Source organism: Triturus cristatus, chromosome 9 (assembly GCF_964204655.1).
Source record: "Triturus cristatus chromosome 9, aTriCri1.1, whole genome shotgun sequence".
NCBI classification, from domain to species: Eukaryota; Metazoa; Chordata; class Amphibia; order Caudata; family Salamandridae; genus Triturus; species Triturus cristatus.
In genome coordinates this window covers 708,981,757-708,995,438 of record NC_140592.1, presented here as the reverse complement: position 1 = coordinate 708,995,438, position 13,682 = coordinate 708,981,757, and the positions used below count along the sequence as shown (strand labels likewise).

At 47.4% G+C, this 13,682-nt stretch overlaps 1 protein-coding gene across 1 annotated transcript in view; it reads left to right on the top strand.

The window, feature by feature from the left end:
* The window catches only part of SART1 (spliceosome associated factor 1, recruiter of U4/U6.U5 tri-snRNP), a 698,390-nt gene that overhangs the window by 436,510 nt on the left and 248,198 nt on the right, over nt 1-13,682 (top strand). Inside the window, exon 11 of the mRNA XM_085625869.1 lies at nt 13,115-13,257. Within this exon, the coding sequence (XP_085481995.1) occupies nt 13,115-13,257 (143 nt within the window). The remainder of the gene's footprint in view (nt 1-13,114; nt 13,258-13,682) is intronic.

Genomic DNA, 13,682 nt, shown 5'->3' with positions numbered 1-13,682 from the left:
GTAGTGCACTGTCATTTACAGACGTACATTTCCAAGAAATGGCCAAAAACCATCCCACTTTCATGCAGCTTTATTGATATAAATACATAGTGTATTAACAATCTTTGAAATTTAGGTTTCAAAAAATATATTTATCATTTTCCACATTACCAAGTAAAGTGTTCTGATTTGCTTTCCATCCTATTGAAATATTTTTTTACCACACAGAGCCACATAAAATTGGCTTTCACAGCTAATGATATGTTCGAGGCATGTGGGCTGCTGAATTCATATCTGTGCATAGATCGCCGCCTAGTGTTGGGTCCGGATGTTTGCACGTTGTTGTCCTGGAAGAGTCTTCGAAGTATCCTTGGATAGGTGACTCCTCCCCTGGACTACAGTGCGCATGGGCATCCTCTCCATCCTCAGATTGTTTTTTTCCGCCATTGGGTTCGGATGTGCTATCTTAGCTCAAGTTAGGAAAATATTTGGTCGAGGCCAAAAGGCCTTTAGTTCGCGTCGGTACTGTTTATCGATCGGGTTTCGATAGAATTTGTTAGTTTACTAACTTTTCAGCACCGACTTCTTTCGCATTCACCTGTCCATCGACTACTTCGACGATGGAATCCAGGACGCCGTTCAAAAGGTGTCCGGTATGCAATGCGAAGTACCCACACATCGACGTCCATCCGGTGTGCAACAAATGCCTTTCACCGGACCATGACGAATCGACATGCATGGCCTGTGCCCGGTTCCGTTCTAAGAAGACCCTGAGGAACCGAAGAGCGGCGAGACTCGAGGCGCGGCACGCGGCACCGGCCCCAACGGACATCTTCGACGAGGACGACGTCGAAGAATTAGAAACCATACCCTCCAGTCCCGTTTCCGAACACGACCCCGGATCGGACGAGGGCGACGAGTCGCTCTTCCACAGGGGTGAAGACGACACCGAGGTAGGAGACGACGAGGAGGCCTTAGGGGCCGAGGAGAGTAGCTCCGATGATGAACAAGGCCTACCTGTTCACACCACGGAAACACCAGCGCCACAGCCTTTGGCTCCGGTCGAGGGATCGCCTTCGGGCCTTACCCGAGTACCATCCCGTAGTTCCTCGGCCCCGCCCTCGGGCCCGGCCTCGGACGTTCGGCGGCAGCCATTGCTGCATACGCCAGCTGGTTTCCCTACCACAAAACCGAAACCAAAAGCTGCTCCGGTTCAAACGAAACCGAAACTGAAAGTGGCCTTGGTCGGATCGAGGCCTTCCACGCCTTCGACGCCAGCGCAACGCGTCGGCACCGACCGCACCAAGAGGGACTTCGGTGCCGAACTGGAATCGGGCGACATCGGGGTCGACAAACGGAAAAAGGCCATCGGCACCGAGAAACCTACTCGGCTACCGACGCCAACGACACCGAGGGCAATACCGCCTGCTTCGCCACGCGTCGCTCCCTCGCCGACGCCGAAGCCTCACGTGTCGAAGACGTCGGTGGTGATCTCCACACCTCGACTCGAAGACCCGCCGGCACCGAACAAATCCACGCCCGGCTCTACGGCCCTGCCCGGTGCCAAAGCCTCAACGACGCCCCACGTGCGGCCTGGTGCGACGCAAAGCAACAAAACCTCGGCGACACTCAAAGACCCGTCGGGTTCCGGGCCGATGGGAGCTCCAGCACCCTCTACGGGGCCAGCCAACATTACCTTCGGCTTGCCTCCGTCAACGATCCCGAAGATGTTCCAACTCAGGACACGGGTCACCCAAAGTACGGTCACACCCGCTGAGACGTCTCCGGCGCGCGTCATCGACGCCGACACTGGCAGGATGATTCTCCACGACCGAAGGATAACTTCGGAGCCGCCACTGGACCCTTTCAGGATCCCACTAAAGAGGAAGTTGCCTTTAGAGTCAGAACCTCTCCTTTACGAACCCTTCCATTCACCCTACCAGGATCCACACCGGTTCTCCCCCTCACGCTCCGACACGGATGCTTTGGAGGACTACATGGGGGACCAAGCACCCTACCATGTAGACACAGACCCTGATGACCAGCAAGACCCTGATCAAACTTGGGGCGACCCTGCAGACCCCAGTGCACCTCTCGATACACAGGACCCACAACTCTATGGGGCAAAAACATCTCCCACGGAGGATACTGCGGCGTTCAACGCACTTATTGAACGTGCCGCTAATAACCATGGGGTACAGCTTCACTCAGATACCATCGAGGATGACTTTCTCATGGACACCTTTGCATCCTCAGAAAGACATGTGAAAACTCTGCCAATGCTGAAGGGGGTCCTCAAACCTGCTAAGGACATTTTCAAGGAACCCACCAGGGCGCGTGTGATAAACCCCAGGATTGATAAAAAATACAGATCAGCACCTGGGGATCCTACTTACATCAAGGGACAATTACCACTCGACTCCATCGTCGTGGCGAATGCTCGCAAGAGGGCACACTCGCAAACGACAGGTGACGCTCCTCCCCCGGACAAAGAGTCCAAGGTGCTGGAGACCTCTGGCAATCGAATTGCCGCCCAAGCTGCCAACATCTGGCGCATAGCCAACACTCAAGCGCTCCTCGCTCGATACGATAGGGCGCACTATGACACAATGGAGCAACTACTCCAACATCTCCCTGACCAGTTCAAAGAAGGTGCAGAAATTCTTATCAGAGAGAGACAGCTACTCACAAACGCTTCCATCAAGTGTGCACTAGATGCTGCAGACACAGCTGCCAGGGCCATTAACACAAGCGTCATGCTGCGCCGACATGCCTGGCTACGAATCTCAGGATTCAAGCCTGAGGTACAAAACAACATACTGAACCAGCCCATCAACCCAGACTATTTATTCGGCCCAGAGGTTGACACCACCCTGGAAAAGATAAAAAAGGACACGGACACTGCAAAGTCCATGGGCGCCCTCCAAACTCAGTCCTTTCGGAGCGGCTCCTTTCGTCGCCCCGGAAACAAGGGGGCAGGTAGAGGACAGGGGTCACAACAAACATATACCAAGGGCAATTCACAGACCACCTACGATAAACGGCAACACCAGGTCCTCCCCCAAGAACAAGCAGTGACGCCCTCTCGCTTCCTCCCGACCACATAACACCTGTCGGGGGGAAGGCTACAAAGGTTCCTGTCAACGTGGAACTCCATCACCACAGACAGGTGGGTCAAAGATATTATAAAATACGGTTACTGTCTGGAGTTAAAATCCACTCCACCCACAATACCACCAAGAAACCGTCCTATGTCCTCAGAGCACTTAACGCTCTTACAGCAAGAGGTGCAAAGTATGCTTCTAAAAGGCGCTATAGAGGTCGTACCCATCCACGAGCAGGGTACGGGGGTGTACTCCCTTTACTTCTTAATTCCAAAAAAGGACGGGTCGCTCAGACCTATATTAGACCTGAGACCCCTGAACCAGTACATTCTTTCAGAGCACTTTCACATGCTCACTCTACAGCAAGTCCTTCCGCTTCTCAAGCAGGGAGACTTCCTAGCCACACTGGACCTCAAGGATGCGTACTTTCACATACCCATCCACCCCTCACACAAAAAATACCTCAGGTTCACTGTTCAGGGGCAGCACTATCAGTTCAAAGTCCTTCCCTTCGGCGTGACAACGGCGCCCAGGGTTTTCACGAAGTGCCTAGCTACGGTGGCAGCCCATCTACGGAGGCAGCATATACACGTCTACCCCTACCTGGACGACTGGCTCGTTCAAGCAAAGTCAGCCCAGCAATGTGCAAGCCACATGTCACGCACCATTCACCTTCTTCACAGTCTGGGATTCTCACTAAATTACCCAAAGTCCCATCTCCAGCCCGCACACGTACAACAGTACCTAGGTGCGACTATAGACACTCTGGCGGCCACAGCTCAGCCAAATTTAGTGAGGATCAACAGCATACAACTGCTGATCTCCAAGTTCAAACCCAATCACTCACTTCCAGCGCGAGTGTTTATGCAGTTGATAGGCATGATGGCCTCCTGCATCTTCATAGTCCCACACGCGAGATTACATATGCGCCCGCTTCAGGAGTGCCTAGCACGTCAGTGGAATCAGGCTCAAGGACAGTTGAAAGACCTAGTGTTGGTGAGCGGTCGGGCATACAACTCTCTGCATTGGTGGAATCCACGAAACCTTTGCAAGGGCCGACCGTTCCAAGAGCCTGTCCCACAGATAGTACTGACAGCGGACGCGTCTCTCCAGGGATGGGGAGCTCATGTACTCCACTTCACAGTGCAGGGACTATGGACAACGCAACAAAAGAAGATGCACATCAACCTTCTGGAACTGATGGCAATCTTCCTAGCCATGAAGGCATTCAAAGTACATCTATGCAACAAGGTCGTGTTGATCCGGACGGACAACATGACCGCAATGTACTACATACAGAAACAGGGAGGAACACACTCTCCACAGTTGTCTCATCTGGCTCAGAGCATGTGGAAGTGGGCCATTCAAAGGAACATGTTCCTCATGGCGGAACACCTCCCGGGCAAAGACAACCAGATGGCGGATCTGCTCAGCAGACACAGCCACCAGATGCACGAGTGGGAGTTACACCCATCAGTACTCCAACCGTACTTCCAGCAGTGGGGTCATCCGGAGATAGACCTATTCGCGACAAGCGAAAACGCAAAATGCCAAAGCTTCGCCGCCAGATTCCCACATCCGCAGTCGCAGGGCAATGCGATATGGATGAACTGGTCCGGCAGATTTGCGTACGCTTTTCCCCCAGCGCCGTTGATACCGCTGGTGGCTCGCAAACTCCGACAACACTCCCTGACACTCGTCCTAGTTGCTCCCACGTGGGCACGCCAGCCGTGGTACACCACCTTCCTCGAACTTTCCGTGGTGCCGCATCAAAGGCTGCGGATCAAACCCGCGCATTTGACGCAGAACCATGGAGAGGTTCAACACCCAGATCCGCAACAGCTGAACCTAGCGATCTGGCTCCTGAAGTCCTAGAGTTTGGCTATCTCAACCTGCCACCTGACTGTATGGACATCATCAAGGAGGCCAGGAGACCCACTACCAGAGCTTGCTATGCAGCCAAATGGAAAAGGTTCGTCATTTATTGCAGTGATAATGACATTAACCCGCTGGACGCATCCATCCACAACATCATTTGTTACCTATTACACCTATACCGATGCAATCTGGCGTACACCTCTATACGTGTCCATTTGACTGCAATATCAGCCTATCTGCAAACCAGGCAGCACCTCTCTCTATTCAGAGTGCCTGCCATCAAAGCATTCTTGGAGGGACTCAAACGAGTCATTCCACCACGCCACCCACCGGCTCCAATGTGGAACCTCAACTTGGTCCTCACACGCCTGATGGGTCCACCCTTTGAACCTCTACACTCATGCGAGATTCAATTCCTTACCTGGAAAGTGGCCTTCCTCGTGGCGATCACTTCCCTAAGGAGAGTTAGTGAACTCCAGGCACTAACCGTTCAAGAGCCATTTATACAGGTTCACGCCAACAGGGTCGTACTACGTACCAACCCCAAATTCATGCCCAAAGTAATATCGCAGTTCCACATGAATCAGACAATTGAACTGCCCGTTTTCTTCCAAAACCCACAAACTGTTGCAGAAAGGGCACTACATACACTAGATGTGCGGAGGGCCCTCATGTACTACATCGACAGGACTAAACCCTTCAGGAAGACAAAACAACTGTTCGTTGCCTTTGCCCCACACCACAAAGGTAACGCCATCTCCAAAGCAGGGATAGCCAGATGGATAGTTAAGTGTATTCAAATCTGTTATCAAAAGGCAAAACGCACATTAACTATTCCACCACGAGCCCACTCAACACGTAAGTTGGGGGCTTCCATGGCCTTCCTAGGAAATATTCCCCTGCATGATATATGCAGAGCAGCCACATGGTCCACTACACACACATTTACAAAACACTATTGCGTAGATGTGCAGTCAAAACAGCAGGCAGCTGTAGGACAGGCTGTTCTCAAGACACTTTTTCAGACCGCTGCAGCTGGCACGGGTAGCCGCCGCTAATAGAGGGCACTGCTATGTATTCTATGCACAGATATGAATTCAGCAGCCCACATGCCTCGAACTGAATATGCTACTTACCAGTATGCATCTGTTCTTGGCATGTAGGGCTGCTGACATTCATATCGCCCTCCCTCCTCCCCGGCGCCTGTCGCAGCTGCAGCTCTCAGAATTACTACAAGCATGGTCATCACTTTCTGTATCTACTCCATCACTGCCACAATGGCGAAAAACAATCTGAGGATGGAGAGGATGCCCATGCGCACTGTAGTCCAGGGGAGGAGTCACCTATCCAAGGATACTTCGAAGACTCTTCCAGGACAACAACGTGCAAACATCCGGACCCAACACTAGGCGGCGATCTATGCACAGATATGAATGTCAGCAGCCCTACATGCCAAGAACAGATGCATACTGGTAAGTAGCATATTCAATTTTTTTAAATGTTTGTTCAGTTGACTTATTAGATATTTAGGAAAAGCTTGACACCTACAGCCTTTCATTTCACACTTCGTACAGCAGGTCAGACAGTTCACTTTATAAAATCTTGAAACTCTGCAGTCAGTGAAGGAAAAGTAATTGTAAACTGACTTCTGACCTTTGTCTAATAAACAGAGAGCAAATGTGGCAAGATAAAAACAAGGTTTAAAGACATCTTTATTGCTCCTTCACTTTCTGACTGAACAGAACACCTGTTTGTTAGCTGCCAGAAGGGACGATAAGGTCCTAAATATAGCTCAACCTGATAAAGTCTGAATTGCCATAGCGAGTGGGTGAGTAGATTTCTCGAGGTCTGCCATGCCAGATTACACATGCGTACGTTGCAGGAGTGCTTGGCGCACAAGCGGTTCCAAGTGAGGGTCATTAGCACGCTCTAGTGTTGATCAGCCACCCTACATATCCCTCTCTGCAATAGTGGAACACCAACAACCTGCTGCTGAGGCAGTCTTTTCTCTTCCCAGTTCCGCAGAGGACCATAAAAATGGACAGCACCCTTAAGGGTTAGGGTGCGCACTTACAGCATCTGACAGTCTGAGGCCAGTGGGAACCCAGAAGAAGCATTGGCATAGCCAATAGGTCTCGCCTTTGGGACCTTATAAGTGTTTAGCCATGCAACAGTTGATGTTGGTACACCAAGGATATTGTGCTGCATAACTAAATACTTGTATGTTCTGAAAGGCGTGACGTTTTGGCTGTGGCAATGTTTGTATAGCATAACTATGTTTCTAAACACTACTACAAAGTAATGAATTGTGTGCTACTGAAAACTTGTTCTAGCTTTTTTGCTTTAAAAGCAAATGTGGAACAGCTTTACAATTAGTTTTAATGCTAAAGTAACCTGAAGGCTAAAAATACAAAATGTACCTTCTGAGCAATGTGCAGTAATATTTTTTTAGCATACATAAAACACCCAATTAGCGCTTGGTAGTTTGGATTTTATTTTTGAGTTATTGGCATTGATAATGTGTTGTGTTTTTTGGCACCTTATAAGTGTGTAACCAAAGATATTAGCAGTGGTTTGTCCAGGAATGACTAACAAATGTTTGTTAGTTTAAATTGTATTGCAAGAATTTTTAGTTAAAATTTTTAGTACTTTAAAGTAAGTTGGGTGGGAAAAAAAATATTTATGGTGTATATTTATTCATGTTTTTTATTTATATATATATATATCAAGGCTCTACGGAGTTGAAACGCGTCATGGCTGGCATACCTTCTGCTAATAAATCAATTTGTATGCACCGAATTGCGGTCCGTGCTCCTTTCTTTTCGACACAACGAAACGCTCACAAAAGCGGAGGAGTGTTTCTGATATATATATATATATATATATATATTACCTACTGGCGGTCGCCAGTAGGTAGTTATAGTTAGGACCCTGTTTCCATAGGAAATCCGCAACATTCTATTTTGAATAACTTTGGCGCCGGTCGACGAATCCTCGCGAATTTCTCAAAATAGGTGGGGCGCTACGCTCCGCTCCTACCCTGAAAGTCTCGGGGGGATTCGTCAAGCGGGGGCTGAGATAAAAGGGGGGTCCCAAAACGCGTTTTTCCCATGCATTTTTCCATAGGACCTTTTGACAGGGCTACAGCCCGAACGGCTGAACAGAATTACTAGAAATTTGGCAGAGAGGTAGTCCTCAGGTCAAGGAAGTGCCTTTTGTAGGTTTGGTGTAAATCTGTTCAGTAGATTCTGAGAAAATAGCCTTTAAATCAATATATATATCTGAGCCAGCTTACGGTACGCTTACCGTAAGCTTACCGTACGCGTACGGTGGCGTGCGCGAGCGCGATTCTGATTGGCTGTTACATCTAAGTAAACATTCGAATCGGTCGAAACCAGGAAGCGGCGGCCGCCATTTTCTCTCTCGCACTCTGAGGGGGGGGGCTGTAAACAAAGGCAAAAAACATATAAAGGGGCTGTTTAGACAGCGCCCATGCACATAGCCATGTTAGTTGAGTCCTCAAAGATCCCCCAAGGCCAAAAACGGTAAATTTACGTACGCGTACGGTGCGCTTACGCTAAAAATTTTAATAAAAAAAAAAAAAACTCTGTGCATGGCATATTATTGTCATCACTTACAAATTAAATTTAACAGATTACCTATCACAAGGAAGCGCATAATATGTCCTCCATGTGCGCACGGTGCGTAACGTGGGCACGCGGTGCGCGTAGCACACTGCGTGCCCACCTTGCGTGTACGGCACTAACTGCGTAAAGTGGGCGCGCGGTGCGCGAAGCGCACCGCGTGCTCACTGTGCGCGCACGGTGCGCGAAGCGCACCGTGCGCGCACGGAACGAACTGCGTTAAGTGGGCGTGCACGCCACGAATGGCGTAAAGTAACTTAGCATTTAAAAAACCGTACAAATTCACTGAAAAAACCATAGGTTTCACACACGTTATAGTTAGGAATTAGCATTTAAAAAACCTTGCAAATTCACTGAAAAAACCATAGGTTTCACACATGTTATAGTTAGCGGAAATTGTACTGATAAAAAACCAATGAAATTCCCCCGTTATAGTTAGTGCAGGCAACTATAACTCACGCGACCGCAATCTTCTGCTGATGACATATGTGTCTTTATGAAAAAAAAATATTTGTAATATATGTATAGCTAAAAATTTATGGAAGAAGACATGGGCAAATAAGTGTCTAAATACAGTATTAGCATCAGCAGAGGATTGCGGTCGCGTGAGTTATAGTTGCCTGCACTAACTATAACGGGGGAATTTCATTGGTTTTTTATCAGTACAATTTCCGCTAACTATAACATGTCTGAAACCTATGGTTTTTTCAGTGAATATATATATATATATATATATATATTCATTCTGTTGCTATATGTTTTAATATTTTTGTAATAATGCCATTGCAAAATATTACTTCACATGTCTGCAGTAAATATGGCATAAGTGCATCGGATAAGTCTTCCACATCTGTATTGATCATAAACCAGTCCATTAGAAGTTCATTGCTAATATCCATAGATTGATATGTTTCAGTATTGTGCACTTGTGTTATTCACAGGTTCAAATGAAAACGGGGCTGACTCGAAGTTTCATCCTTCCTATAACTTGAGAAGAGAGGCAGCATGTGCTAGGAGAGAGCGCTTGTTCATATGGTGTGTGTAGAGAGCAGCCCCTGTTTTAATGTGAATTGATAATGTGCACCGGTAACGTTATAAAAATAAATGTAAACAAATAAAACCAGGGTAGGCACGAGGAGATTAAGTGATTGTTATTGGCAGTGATCAACAAGCCTCAAACTTGGTTAGGTGGAGACGGTTAACAAGGGAGGGCGAGGGTGAGACAGGCAGGGGAGAGAGAGTAAACCAAGATAAAGAAGATGGCGCGGCCACGCTAATTAAGAACAGATGGCCCCAGAAATCTGTGCGCACACAGCAGCCACAGGCTCAAATTAAAGCAGGGCTGACTCCAAGTTTCATCCTTCCTATAACTTGAGAAGAGAGGCAGCATGTGCTAGGAGAAAGCACTTGTTTATATGGTGTGTGTAGAGAGCAGCCCCTGTTTTAATGTATTATACAAAAATACATGGTAGCAGATACTTTTGACAAAATAAGATTATGTTTAGTGCAGTTGCTAGTTATGTAGACAGATATTGGCAGAGATCAACATGCAACAAACTTGTTTCAGAGAAGAAGGTTAATAAGGGAGGGCAAGGGTGAGACAGGAATGGGGAGAGAGAGTAAACACATATAAAAAAGTGGGCGTGGCCACTCTAATTAAAAACATATGGTCCCAGAAATCTGTGCGCACACAGCAGCCAAAGGTTCAAATTAAAGCGTGGCTGACTCTAAGTTTCATCCTTTCTATAACTTGAGAAGAGGCAGCATGTGCTAGGAGAGAGCGCTTGTTTATGTGGTGTGTGTATAGAGCAACCCCGTTATAATGTATTATACAAAAATACATGCTAGCAGATACTTTTAACAAAGTACGATTTTTTTAAGTACAGCTGCTAGATATGTAGCACAGTAATTGGCAGAGATCAAAAAGCCACAAAGTTGTTCAAAAGGAACCGGTTTACAAGGGAGTGCGAGTGTGAGGCAGGCAGTGGGAAGGGATAGTAAAGAAATATAAACAAGCGCGCGCGGCCGCGTTAATTACAAACAGATGGCCCCTGCGCGCCACTGCTAGCTCCCGCAAGGTGGATGCCACCACAAGCCGAGTGTTTGTAAAGTGCCAACCGATTTCTAAAGGTCATCTCCTAGAGCAGCGCATGTGTGCTGCATTAGGCTCGACCTAAAAAGGGTCTCCAAATCATTCACCTGAAACCACTAGCTGTTCACTATGCATTGAAAACTTTCCTTCCGCCACTTGATTGGCAAAGTAGTCCTCATCAGGACAGACAACGTGACAGTCATTTTTTATCTTCAGAAGCAAGAGGGCACCAGATCCCTACAGCTTTCGCAACTACCTCCGAGCATCTGGAGGTAGGCCCTCGGACACAAGATCCATCTGTTAGCGCAATACTTGCTGGAAGTGGACAACAACTTTGCTGACCTCTCCCGCAGGAGGCATCAACAGATCCACAAGTGTGAATTCCACCCACAAGTCTTCCTCCAGTACTTCCAGCCTTGGGGGTTACCAGAAAAATACCTCTTCGCCACAGCAGAAAACATCACCTGCTCCAGCTTTGCCTCCAGGTTCCCACAGTCCAGAGGCAATGCGCTATGGATGATTTGATCCAGGATATTTGCTTACGCCTTTCTTCCTCTCCCTCTACTTCCGTTTGTGGTTTGGAGGCTTCAGCAGACAATCTCTCAACCTCTTTCTGTTGGCTCCCACCTGGGCATGCCAGCCATGGTTCACCACCCTCCTCGAACTTTCAGTGGTTCCGCAAGAGACTTACCAACAGGCCAGACCTTCTCACGCAGAACCATGTCGAAATCAGGCACCAGGACCCCAGGTGTCTTAATCTTGCATCTGGCTCCTGAAGTCCCAGAATTTGGGTACTTTAATATTTGACCCAAATGCATGAACATTATTATTGAGGTGCGCTAGCCTAGTGTGTCTGTTTGCTGCCAAGTGGAAGAGATTTGTCTAGTATTGTTGTTCCAAACACTTTGGCCACTTGTCTACCTGCTTCACTTACAAACTTGTGGTTTAGCTTTTACATCCATACAACTATCCCTGGCTGCTCTAGCCGCCTACCTTCTGAACAGGCAACACGATTCCTTCTTCAGAATTCTTAAAGGCTTTATGGAGAGCCTTACGAGTCAGTCCTCCTTCTGGTCCTGGCAGCCCCAACATAGAACCTTAACATTGTATTAACAAGACTAATGGGCCCTCTGTTTGAACCTCTCCACTCCTGCCTCCACCAGTTTCTCTCTTGGAAGTTAACTTTTCTGGTCGCCATCACTTCAACAAGGCATGTCAGTGAGCTTCAGGCACTAATCTTGGAAGAACTTTTAGATACACAGAGATAGGGTTGTCGTCCGCAACAACCCCAAATTTCGCCCAAAGGTAGTCTCACAGTTCCACCTCGCTCAGTCCATTGAACTTCTGTTTTGGTCCTCAACCTAACACAGTTGCAGAATGGGCTCTCCATACCATAGATGTTAAACCAGCCCTCATATACTATACTGACAGAAATAAATCCTTTAGGAAAACACAATAGCTTTTTGTTGCTTTCTCCAAACCCTACAAAGGGAAGGCCCTGTCTACATCAGGAATTGCAAGATGGATTATTAAATGCATCCAGACATGCTATGCTAAAGATAAAAGGACCCTGCCTTTTCCTCTTAGAGCACACTCAACTCGGAAAAAGGAGCCTATGTGACCTTCCTGGGGAACATTCCTATAGCTGACAGCTATAAAGCAGCTCCATGGTCCACACCATATACTTTTACAAAGCATTATTGTGTAGACGTACTAGCCAGCAAACAAGCCAGTGTTGGCTAGGCAGTTCTGCGTACACGTTTTCAAATCACTGCAACTTCCACAGGCTAGCCACCACTTTTTTGGGGAGGACTGCTTTACAGTTTATGCACAGCATGTGTACATACAGCCACACATGCCTTGAACAGAAAATGTTACTTACCCAGTTAGTATCTGTTAGTGGCATGTGGTGCTGTAGATTCACACACGCCCACCCTTCTCCTTGGACACCTGTAGTTGCTGCTGTCCCCTTTCTACTTCACTTTCCTCATTCTTTGCATGGACATCTCTCTATGCAGTGCTTTGCTCCGTATTCCATCCTCGCCTGCCGTGAGGAAGAACAATCCAACAATGGAGTCGACCATGCGCTTTACCAGCAAGAGAAGGAGTCTCAGTACCTTGTAACTCAAAAGCCTTTCTTCGACGAAAAACAACTTGCACATGTTGAGACCCAACACTAGATGGCAGGATTATACACAGCATGTGAATCTACAGCACCACAAGCCGCTAACAGATGCTTACTGGGTAAGTTACCTTTTCCTTAAATTGCTTCCCAGACTTTCTCATATTTGTGAAAGGGTATGCGTGGAAGATGTTTTCTATGTATAAATAGATCAATATTATTCATTATTTTGTGTCCTCCTATTCACAGTCTAGGTGGGAGAAAGTTCATAAAAATCAGTATCTTTTCTTTACAGAATACGTGGCCGAGGCTTATGGCGTTCAGAGCCTGAAGAAGAGTTAGAAGAGGGCGAGTACTATGAAATTGGGGCTGAATACCCAGATTTATTTCCTCAATCTGATGACCGGCGGGTAGAAAAAATGGATATCAGTGACGATGGTAAGCATTCCTGATAACCCAAGTGTTAATTCTTCCTCCTATACTGGACAGCCAAGATTCTAAATGATATGTTTATTAGGCTTAAAAGTACTTTAGTGTCATGTGTAATTGACCACAGCGGCAGTGACATGAGAACATTTTGCTCATTGCTGAAACGAAAAACATTTGGAAGCTTCTTGCACCTGGCCTCAGGCTGCTGTTTACAGTTATGGCTTTTTTTTTCTAATACCAGATGCAGTAATTGGTCATTTCTAGGGCACCTCCATGCCTTTCAATGTGGATTGAGAACAACACACTTGGTTGATGTTTCTTCACTGGGTTTTCAGGGAGCTGCCTGTTTTAGCAGATAGTTGTGCTGCAGCCCTGAAGAAGGGGACCTCCATTGCCTTAATTTGCAGTGTTTTGAACCAGACCATCCTATGTAC